Source organism: Triticum aestivum, chromosome 5B (genome assembly GCF_018294505.1).
Source record: "Triticum aestivum cultivar Chinese Spring chromosome 5B, IWGSC CS RefSeq v2.1, whole genome shotgun sequence".
In the NCBI taxonomy this organism is placed as follows: domain Eukaryota; kingdom Viridiplantae; phylum Streptophyta; class Magnoliopsida; order Poales; family Poaceae; genus Triticum; species Triticum aestivum.
In genome coordinates this window covers 318,963,017-318,974,570 of record NC_057807.1, presented here as the reverse complement: position 1 = coordinate 318,974,570, position 11,554 = coordinate 318,963,017, and the positions used below count along the sequence as shown (strand labels likewise).

At 43.9% G+C, this 11,554-nt stretch overlaps 1 protein-coding gene across 1 annotated transcript; it reads right to left on the bottom strand.

Moving 5' to 3' along the window:
• Window positions 1–6,959: 6,959 nt before the first annotated feature.
• Window positions 6,960–11,284, bottom strand: LOC123111611 (uncharacterized protein YMR315W). The gene is made up of 12 exons (XM_044532433.1): window positions 11,059–11,284; window positions 10,798–10,938; window positions 10,578–10,626; window positions 10,391–10,408; window positions 10,192–10,307; window positions 10,010–10,123; window positions 9,230–9,280; window positions 8,764–8,852; window positions 8,624–8,684; window positions 8,414–8,491; window positions 7,573–7,680; window positions 6,960–7,403 (listed from the first exon to the last, which is right to left on the bottom strand). The coding sequence occupies exons 1-12, from the start codon at window positions 11,191–11,193 to the stop codon at window positions 7,278–7,280; spliced, it is 1,086 nt and encodes a 361-aa protein (XP_044388368.1). The 5' UTR covers window positions 11,194–11,284; the 3' UTR covers window positions 6,960–7,277.
• Window positions 11,285–11,554: the final 270 nt, after the last annotated feature.

Below are 11,554 nucleotides of genomic sequence, written 5' to 3'. Positions count from 1 at the left end.
GTCCCGTTGCCATAAGCCGAACTCCTCTTGAAAAGAGCCCTCGGGCCATGGAGCGTCGGCCATCTTGCTTATTATAGCTCCTACGCACTCAACGTGCTGCCCCTCGATCATCTTCGGTTCCACCTTGAAGGTTCTAAGCCACAATCCGAAGTGAGGAGTAATATGGAGGAAGGCCTCACACACGACAATGAATGATGAGATTTGGAGGATGGACTCCAGAGCTAAGTCGTGGAACTCCAGCCCATAATAAAACATAAGCCCCCTCACGAAGGGATCAATTGGGAGGCCTAGCCCCCGAAGGAAGTGAGATGCGAACACCACGCTCTCACCGGGCTGGGGAGTGGGAATGGCCTGCCCTTGAGCAGGAAGCCTATGCGAGAGCTGGTTAGATACCTGGCATCTCTCAGCTTTCGCACATCTTCTTCCGTAACGGAGGAAGGCATCCACCGGCCTTGAAGGTCGGAGCCGAACATCGTCGAAGGTCCGAAGCGCCTAAAACTAGATCTTTGGGTGTTGGAACTCGAAGCGAGGGCGGATTCGATTGGATTGAAAAGAAGGGAGTCGAGCCTTGGTCTCTTTATAAAGGAGTTGAATACCAAGAGCCCTCCCCATAACCGTTTGGGACTCGCTTTCAATTAGGGAGTCATACCAAAGGCACGGTTGGGTTACCCACGCCCGTATTGATGAGAATCCCGGAATAAGGGGACATGATCTCTGCTTTGACAAGATGTGCCAAGGAAACCGCCTCGCTAAATGCGCTGAGGTGGAACAGTAAAATGATTCAAATAAAGGCCTCGCCGTGACATGATGTCACGCTGCGGAGTACGTTAGCAGATTAGATTTGTGCAAATATTATTCTCTCTATGGTGGCATGTGGAACTTATTTTGCAGAGCCGGACACTATCCTTGTGTTCAACATCTTCTATGAAGTATTCGGAGGAGGAACCCGTCTTGCAATGTCGAAGACAATTTGCGCGCCGGACTCGTCGTCATTGAAGCCTGGTTCAGGGGCTACTGAGGGAGTCCTGGATTAGGGGGTGTCCGGATGGCCGGACTATGACCTTTGGCCGGACTCCTGGACTATGAAGATAGAAGATTGAAGACTCCTTCTCGTGTCCAGATGGGACTTTCCTTGGCATGGAAGGCAAGCTTGGCGATACAATATGAAGATCTCCTCCCATTGTAACCAACTCCGTGTAACCCTAGCCCTCTCCGGTGTCTATATAAACCGGAGAGTTTTAGTCTGTAGGACGAACAACAATCATACCATAGGCTAGCTTCTAGGGTTTAGCCTCTCAGATCTCGTGGTAGATCCACTCTTGTACTATCCATATCATCAATATTACTCAAGCAGGAGTAGGGTTTTACCTCCATCGAGAGGGCCTGAACCTGGGTAAAAACATCGTGTCCCTTGTCTCATGTTACCATCCGCCTAGACGCACAGTTCGGGACCCCCTACCCGAGATCCGCCGGTTTTGACACCGACACCGCTCAAAGGGAAATTTGTGTCATATCGGATCGCCATCAAGGAATTCTTAACGCGGTGTACATGGACATTCCCGAGCATGCTCCTTTTCACCATCGATGGTGCATGAGGCACTTTTGTTCGAACTTCTATAGGGCATGCGGCCTTAAGGAGTTGGCTGATGATCTTCAAGATTGTTGTCTCACTTTCTCTGACAAGCGGTTTGCCTACTTGTACAACAAATTACTCACACACAAAAGACTTGATCCCGGAGGTCAAGACTTTCTCAATAGGCACATTCAAGAAAGGAACAAGTGGGCACGTGCTTTTGATGAAGATGGCCAGAGATATCATCAAATGACAAGCAATATGGACGAATGCTTCAATAGGGTGCTCAAGGGTGCACGTGCATTACCTATGACGACAATAGTTCAAAACACATTTGACAAGATGAATGTGTAATTTCCAAAGTACTCAATGGAAACGGATGCGCAGATAGCGGGTGAGAACAAGCGCAGGTACAAGTACAAGTTCCCACCCAAGTTTGATGAATGGTTTGAATTTCAATCACGGAAGGCGGACTCACAAGAAGCTATACTATATGACAACGAAGATTGGTTGTACTAAGTGAAAGAGCCAGGAGGAACCACAAACGATGGCCGCCAACATGGAGGTCAGGCTTTCAAGGTCTCCTTAACACAGTGTGATTGCTCTTGCGGGAGGCCATTGTTGCTTCATCTCACATGCTCACACTTGTATACCGCTGGTCGCGTTAGGAATGTGGACGTCAATCACCCGCTCACCATGAGGCAGTCGGAGTTCTTAATCATGACGGTCCAGAATACATGGGCTCCCTGCTTTCACCCATACTTTGACCAATCACAATGTCCGGAGTACCATGGAGTTCAACTATGGCCAGATCCGGATCTGAAGGTTGTTAAATGGGGTAGACGTGAGACAAAGCGTCTTAGAGGCGACATTGATGGATGGGGCCATGGTGGCCACTGCGAATCGGGCAACGACGAATTTCAAGAGCCTCGTGAGAGCTCCCGTTGTGGGGAATGCAAAGGTCAGGGGCACAACAAAAGAAAATGTACCAAACCAAGAAAGGGGTCAACGACAAATGATGCAAGCACAAGCCAACAAGGAGCTACACAAGGTAGCCACCCAAGTGGTAGCCAACAAGTGCCAAGGCAACCAAGTGGTATCCACCCAAGTGGTAGCCAGCAACCAAGTGGTAGCCAACAAGTGCCAAGGCAACCAAGTGGTAGCCAAACAAGTGGTAGCCAACAAGTGCCAAGGCAACCAAGTGGTAGCCAACAAGGGGCAAGCCAAAGAGGATCTATGCAACAAAGAGGGAGGCAACTAGGACTTACACGAGGCCTTGGTGGTGGTAGAGCTCGTGGTGGTGGTCTAGGCCATGGTGGTGGTGGTAGAGCTCGTGGTGGTGGTCTAGGCCGTGGTAGTGGTCTTGGACTTGGTGGTGATCTTGGCCGTGGTGGTGGTCTTGGGCAAGGTCGTTATAGAGGAATGTTTGGATACCTCGATGGACCATTTCTGTATGTTGCTCACTAATTATAATGTTTCAATCTACATATTTTTCATATGTTCTTTTTGTCCTTATTCTCTAATATTTTGCAACTTACATATGTTTTTTCCATATGTTCTTCTTGTCATTACTAACTATCCCGTTTGTCTCATTGTAGGTATGGCAGCTTCTCAACCCAACATGAAGGGGTGGAGGAGAAGGATGGCAAAGGTGAGATGGCGGGGTGGTGGGAGAAGGCTGTGAAGAAGCTAAGAGAGGAGGATGCAACCGTACTTCAGAAGAAGAAGCAAAGATGTGAATAGGGCAAACAAAAAAGCACAAAGGGAAAGTCTTTACCACAAAGTTCATCATTGGAGCTGAAGGGACTCGGGTGCCTTCCCTGACAAGTTTGTTGTACTGGTGCTGGGTTAGTTCATCAAAGATGGTGGGCTCTTCCAAAATCTCCTCATTATACGCCGGCTTGCATATCTCCACATGGGTACTTGCAAGAAACCATGTGAGGTAGTTGTTGAACGCGGTCGGGCAGTGCTCACGAAGCTTGGATCCTTTTCCAGCCTTACTTTGCTCCGCACTAAGCGTGAATTGTATGACATACTTCATGTGATGCTTGGCACAGTCCTTGATCTTGCGCTGCTTTCTCCTATCCAACCTGCATGTTAGAAAACAAAATATTAGCACCATCGAAACTACCGAGAAGCTGCTAAGTTCACAAGGTTCATTCTCTTACCTGTGTAACAACTTGCCCATGTCCTCCCACTTCGGCGGGTGCGGCTAGAACAAACCAAACTGGCAAAACACCCGATGCGGCATGTGAAGCTCAACCGCCTAGTTGCATATGAGTGGGCACCGCATATGCCAAAGATTCCTATACCTAATGCACATCGGATTCAGCACGAACTCTCTAGGGTTACCAAATGTGTCCCCTTTTCCATACGGCTCCCATTCCACCTGTAACATAGCGTATAACAAGGCAGCATTGATGTCGAGTTACAATAAAAGCATGAGAATGAATGATGCAATGTCAAGTCACTTGCTCAGTCGTAATCGTGTCCAACTCGCTCGTGTACTGCTTGTACATGACCAAGGGATCATCTGTCATCCCATTTAACACGTCCCACTTGTAAGCCCAAGTGGGGAACCGTAGTGGGTCATCTTTGTCATCCCTATCCTCGTACTTCACGATCTTCGGATGTCCAACCGGCAATCGCTCCTAGCTCCATACAGAAAGTACGAGCATACAACCACCAATACATCTGTCATTTGAGGTCCTACAACAGGCTTCATCCAACTGCACATAAAACAAAACATGGTTGAATTAACAAGAAGATCGCATTGATAATGTAGCAATGAAGTGAAAATAAACAATTGCCTACCTGTCTATATAAGTAAGCTAGTGTCGCCGAACCCCAACTCCATTTGCTATCGAAGGCGGTCAACGCCTTCAGCCACATCCATGGAGCATTCTTGTTTGTGCCATCAGCAAACATAGTCTTGGATATAATGTACCACATGTAGACACGAGCATATGTCTTGACCTGATCATCATTAGCATCCTTAGGGCAATACCCAAAGTGGAATGCAATCAAGGTGAAAGGAGCACCGGCTACGACTCTTTCCTTCTTCTTGTCTCCTTCTAGTTCCCGAGGCTCTGGAGGAACCATACCGATAAGGGCATGCATCTGCTCGCGCCACCCATCAGAATCGGTGCTCATACAAAGAGGATTCCCCTCGATAGGAAGACCCGCGATCATAGCAATATCCTGGAGCATCACGGTCATCTCCCCGGTCCGAAGATGGAAACTATGTGTTTACGGCCTCCAACGATCAACAAGCGCAGTGATTGCTGCAGCATTGAGGTTCGGCGTCGACCGGCTGACCAACTAAATGAAAGGGAGGAGTCCTGTCTCCCTTATGTATGTGTGTACCGCTCATCATAGTGCATCCCCCCAAGGGTGACCCCGTGAGACCGAATCTTCAGAGGTTGAAGCTCCTACAAACAAGAAAATCAGAATATTACATATGGGGCATTTGTGTTTGAAATAAACACAAAATTCATAATACCGGCCACTTTCATTATTACCCGCTGCTCCACTGGCATAAAGTAGGCCCGGTGTCGAGTGTCAGATCATCGAGAAGCCAAATCATCCTACAAATTTCAAACAATAAACATACCTTAGCTAACTCCCTATGCTTCCTAATCAAAGCATGCCAACAATCAACACAAAAAACATGCCTACAATTGGTACAAACTAAAAAGAAAATTTAATAATAATGTAATATCTACAATCAAAGCATGCCAACAATCATCACAAAAACATATGTATCCAAAATAATATAGTAAATAACATCTATGTATCCAAAGCATTCTTGTCAATACGAATCTAGGATTTCATCTAACTCATCTAAACAAACATCAACACAAACATCTAGACATGTATAAGGTTCCTCTTAGGGTTACAAAATAATTACAAATCATCTACAAATCTTAAATCCCACAAATCTATATACATGCAAGATTCTAATCCAATCAAACAAAAATTCCACAAATCTTCAAAATAAGATGCATTTTCTGGATAGAAAGAAGGGGATCGGAGGAGAGTACCTTCTACGATGGATTGGTGACGAAATCCACGAACCAAAACGTTAGATCTGAAGGATTTGGGAGAGAGGATTGAGAGGGGGAGAGGAGGAAGCCGCCGGCGCCACTACTTCTGTAACTTGCAACTGAACGAATGAGGTGGGGTGGGGGGAGGGAGAGCGGGCGGCTACCTCTAAGTCACAGTGCAGCGCCGAAGGGCTAGACGCTGCACATTACACGTGTGGCGCCTAGCTCTTAGGCGTTGCACTGCTCGGTGCGGGCCCCAGGGGTGCCACGCTGGGCAGACGTGCAACGCCTGCAAGATAGGCGCTGCATCGTAGGATGTGGCGCCTGCGTGTCGGGCGCCACTCAAAACGGTCAACTGAGTGAACAATTTTTCAAGCGAGTTCAATTTGTGAATTCTTTTCGGACAAAGAATGCAAATGCTATAACAACATTTGTCTCACCTCTAGCGAGAAAGAATGCAAATGCTATAACAACGTTTTGAGAGTGGTTTTGTTGGCATGACACAGTGACATGCGTACGGTTTTGGCAACGTGGCATTTGCTAGATGATTATATGTAAACCAATAATAATAGTAATCAAAATAATAGCGCAGTAGAAAATATTCAAAACAATATAAATTTTTAAATACTCAAAACAATACTATTAGATTTTGTGGAAATTAGAAAAGTTGGAAGAAGAAAAATCAAACTTCAGAAGAAAAATAGAGTCTGGCTTTTTTCTCGTCTGGATTTCCAAAATCCCAACAACATGCACCCTAATATCCGGAAGTGGATCCTCTAACATTCTGAAGGAATGTCACGAAGCTACAGCGACATGTGTATGTAAAACGAAGAAGGGATGTCACGAGCTACAGTGAAATACTGTAGCAATCAGTGCGCGGATTTACTGTAGCATGTAAAAAAATCAAAAAATAATTTTATTGCACCATAATTTTGTTTGTATGTAATTTTTGTAAATGTATACAGTAGATTTTTAATTTATAAATTAATTATAATCATTTTAGGCTTAACCATATGGATGTGAAGAAGGGATGTCACGGTTACTGTAGCTTACGTGACATCCCTTAAGGATGTTAGAGGATCCGCTTCCCTAATATCCTACTCCTGAAAGTAAATGGTATATCAGTTCTAAATATCTTAAGTTTTTCATCAAAAAAATCAATTTTCAGAATCTTGTTCAGTGTTTTTCTAAGCTCAGTGTGAAATTATACAAGAAATCCAATAATTATGTGCCGCCCACATCGCATGCCACGTCAGGAAAACAACTCTCCAAACTGTCATATTGACCCACTTTCGCTAGTTGAGGGTCTCAGCCACCTGTATATGCAGCTGGAATGGAAATTAACAAGCAAGAGTACATTTTTTTCCTGAACATAAAATGCAGGAAATAGTATACAAGATCAGTAGCAAGAGTATACGTGATAAATAGTACAGTATATGGTAAATAAATCTGTAGCAGCTGTCGTATAGATCTGTGTGAAAGAATGATGGTTCCAGGGAACAGCCTGACTTGCAGCATCCCATCCTATACCATCAATTGCATAATAATCATAAAATGATGTTCCTTTTGTCGCCGATGCTACAAATTTTCACGTCCTACCGGACAAATCACTCTAACAGAAGAATGTTCATGTTCCTTCTTTTGCTAATTGAGATTTGTTAGAATTTCTTCACTTGCACCATGGCTCCTTGCTTCGTGCTAGATTCAAGCATGGCTTCCAAAACAGCAACATCACGAGCACCTTCGACATAAGAACTGCGGGGTTCAGCCTTGTGATCGCCATCCTGCATGAGTTGGAACTTAGAGAGAGTATGATGAAACCCTGGGATGCTTTTAAGCATTCTGTGGAATATAGGCAAATGTTCTTTGGTATATGGCAAATTCTGACATCATCAGAACCCACGATCTATGCGAGAAAAGAAAAACAGAGATTGATCAATACTAACAACATACTTTGCTAGCCTGCACCATGTCATGGACAAATGCTTTCAGTTCTTCATGCACACCACAGAATGGGTAAAAAGTCTTCTGGCACTCCCCACTTTCCTTTGAGAAAAGCACCTGTGAATGCATGACATAGTACATAAGTATAATGTTGATTTACACTGTTTCAATCATGTGGGCAGTTGGAAGACAAGGAAAGCCTGCATCCTTCCGAACAAGATACCAGATGTGGCTGCAGTGCAGGAGGACACACAGTCTGGGGAAAAGCAGAAGAGGACAATTTGCGCGCGCTAATCAGCTAGGTCTCTAGGATCCAAGGTTGCGTCCATGTATTGCCGAAGCTGCTGTGCTGGTAAATGACCGAGATAGGGTTCTTGGTTTTTTGGCTAGCCAAGTCCACAACTTAGTGTTGTAACAGTCAAACTATATTATCTTCTTTAAATGTAATGATGCATAAATCTTTTGTGTTTTCTCAAGAAAAAGATACACTGCTTCAGTAACATCCTGCCTGAACATGACTTCAGTGTTATGCGGAGGCCCATGTCCGACATAAAAAGAATCGGACGCCCGAATCCAAGTCAGTTTCCAACACAAGTGTGCATATCCGAGTAGCATTTTCAAATCCAAAGTCCTTTTTCCGAATCAGAGATAGAATCTGCACCTTTGTCCGAGTAACACTATATTTGTAGCAATGCACTGTGATCATGATGTAATGAATAAAATAAAACCAAACTCGTGGAACAAAGTGGGGGAAGCCAATGGGGTGGATAGTGTGTGACTGGCAGGCTGCATAAACAGTGAAAAGCAGGCTGAAAGTTCGTTTGGCACTTGCAGAGAAAGTGGTTTTTACCTGGTAACCATGCTTCCCACCATCAACTCCACGTTCAATTTGTACTGTTCCCTTTGTTCCATCAACCCGCCACAATATCTAAATATCATATGTCTAGCAATATCAGCAAAAAATGGAAGAAAAGAAAGAATGTGATGAATGATACATAACATAAGATGCCTAAAGAATATATATGTGCCACACATCTTTTGCAACAAAATAAATCTTAACCTTTGGCGACCTCGAATTAACTGCAAATACTAAGACCCCGGCACATCCATTTTCCAGTTGGCTGCACCAACACATCAAAGGTCTGTAAGATCTAAAAATGTACCATTTACAAAATTCACTTTGTATCTTTCATAACTTACAAAAGAGAACAAATGTTATCAGGTGGTGGCAAATCCGTGTCCACATGACGAGAGATAGACGATACAGTTGCTACTTCCGAACCAACAAGCTGTTACAAATGAGCTCATATCTTAACAGAGTAAGAAGTAAAAAATAATAAACTTCGTAATAATCTTAAATAGCACATTAATTGGCACGCATAAGCCTTGTCAATTCACTTGCATTATGCTGTGCATAAGTGGAAAACTGGAAAATCAAACTTAACTACTTCAATATGTTCATAGTAGCAGTTGTGTACTTGTGATGTGTATTTTAATGACCATGTCTGTGTAGTGAGCATCAAATCCATCTAATGGGTAATATTTCTTATGTCTGTGTAGAGAGTATCAAATCCTTCAAATGGATTATGATGACTCCTCACATGACATATTTACAAAAGCCAGAAACTGGTCAACACTTTTCGCGAAAAAACAAGATGGGAAATACCATTCTTAGTCCTGCAATGAAATGCACGCCCATATCCAATATGAAACCACCCTGCAAATTATTGTTATCATAGTAAGGACCGAGGATAGACATATCAACTCATTAGGATGAAATACTTGTCATGCCAAACAAAGCAAATAGTATGTGGTGATTCTTTCTTTGCAGAACTCAAGAGAGAAAAACCACAAAAATGTAGTTGATGCAGAGAATGACTGCAAGCATTTGGATACTTCACAGTCAAAGAAGCTAAACGACCTAGCTATTGCAGACTTGCAGTCATGCGAATTCTACTTCAATACCAACAGAAATATCCCACTAGATTAGAACCCAAAAAATTGACGTAACTAGAGAATTAGTGAGGCCAAATATGTGCCACCAGCACCTCCATGGATTTCGAGTATGTATACACAAAAATTAGACAAACTTGCGTAGATAAGCAAACAGAGTTATATGACATTTTGATTAGCTAGTTGAAATGACACTGGTCAAAAGAAAAAAACATGCAATTTGTTCAAACATTACACTGACTTTGCTATGGCATAAAAGTATTGGTTGGCAAGATGTGCATACGAAATCATCCTTTGACACAACATATAAGTGCCTTATGTTTAGTGAACGTGCAGCTAAGCACAAACCAATCAAGTATACATTACTCATATGTGTTAGGTATGAGCTGAAATGTCTAGCTTGGAAAGTGGGGTTATATGTATGGTAAGAAGAACTGCAGATAAAGCATGTTGCACTGAAAGAAAAAAGACGCTGTGCGACTTGATTCCTTACCACAAAATTTCGTCTCCAGGAGCTATTGAAATATGGGTTTGAACTGTTCATTGATCCTTCAACAATAACTTGGATGTTCATCATATCACCAATATCGTTCATCAACTTGCTTGACTGTTGATGGAAATCCAGAGATTACAAAAGCAAACTAACAATAAAAAATTACGGCTGCAAATGTTTACCTCCACAAATGCAGGTTCAAATCTGTAGTTCTCTCCAAGAGCCCAAATTGGCTTATAGGGCAACTTGTTTGGGAATGAGTTGTAGACTGATAGCGCAGTTTCTGCTTCGGTTGTCGCTGAAGTTTTTGGACAAAGCTGATCACATACGTATCCATTATGGTGCTCATGAAAGAAGCGCTGAAAAGCTACATGTACTTACATCCAGAGGCAGGTTTCTCTTCAGAGCATCAGGAAATACACCATGCAAACCGCGAGAACCCAATTAGGATATTTTACTAGGTAATGAGAATAATCAAGAAAAGAATGGTTTACTGTCGCTGCCGGTCATATAGCTCAAATCAGACCGTTAAGATTAGTTTCATACTTTCATATGTTTTCCCACTTACCTTGGATCACATGCTTTCCTGCCTTGAGCATCTTCAAGGAAAGCTCAACCTGCACATTTGTACAACAGTGAGTGGAACACTTGGCTAGGTTTTGGACTACTTTTGCAGTCCAGCATTGTACCAACAACTCTTTATACAAGTGGACACTGAAGTAAATTCTCAGAGCATCAATCACTCGGAAACAAAAGGAATTCTCCATGAACCATACTATAGTGCATACCTGGACTTGGCCTGCAAGAACAACGGCTACGCCCAGGATGGAAGGGTCTCCCATGATCTCCTCCAGCCCCGCGTCGCCCCATTTACACTCGATGCCAGGCGCAAAATCGCGGGCGAGCTCCGCGGCAGCCTCTGCGGATTCCTGGAGGATGGCGCCGCGGCAGTCAGATTACACACGACGAGCAGAAGCGGCTAAGCTTTAGAATCACGGCACGGGAAAGGAGTGAGAGGGGACAGGGGAGGGGGGGGACACCCAGGTGACCTGGGTGCGGCTCCAGATGGCCTTGAGGACGACGAGGTGGGAGATCTCGCGGAGCCTGGGGATGTACTGAGTGCGCGCGAAGATGCCCGCGCCGACCACCGCGATCCGGGGAAGAAGCTCGCCGTCCCCCGCCATTCTTTGGAGTATGGTTTGCTTCACGACTGAAGTGAAGGAAAGGCAGCTGCTGAATCAGATCTGACGACGATGAGGCCTCCTCGCGTAGTTTGTTTTTTTATAATAGCGTGTTTGGCAATATTTGGAAAAGGGAATAAAAGTTTAGAGCAGGAAGTTGTATTGAGACTACACATGGGACGGTTGATTTTATTCTCAATTCTGGTTGGCGCATTGATTAGCTTTGTTTTATCTCAAAAAAAATATTCTCTGTTTGGAGCAGCATAGGAATTATGTGTGAGAATTTGAGAAAAAACTGTATTTTTTTATCTTTTTACCAAAGGATCAGATCTATTATAAAGATTCACCGAAAATACAAAGCACT

What these genes read in the sequence shown, in the direction of transcription:
- LOC123111611 (XM_044532433.1), bottom strand. Translation starts at nt 11,193, where the DNA reads ATGGCGGGGGACGGCGAGCTTCTTCCCCGGATCGCGGTGGTCGGCGCG. An exon ending in TTCTTGCAGGCCAAGTCCAG is followed by an intron (nt 10,627 to 10,797) that starts GTATGCACTATA and finishes ACAAATGTGCAG; the next exon opens with GTTGAGCTTTCCTTGAAGAT. An exon ending in GATAACATTTGTTCTCTTTT is followed by an intron (nt 8,685 to 8,763) that starts GTAAGTTATGAA and finishes GTGTTGGTGCAG; the next exon opens with CCAACTGGAAAATGGATGTG.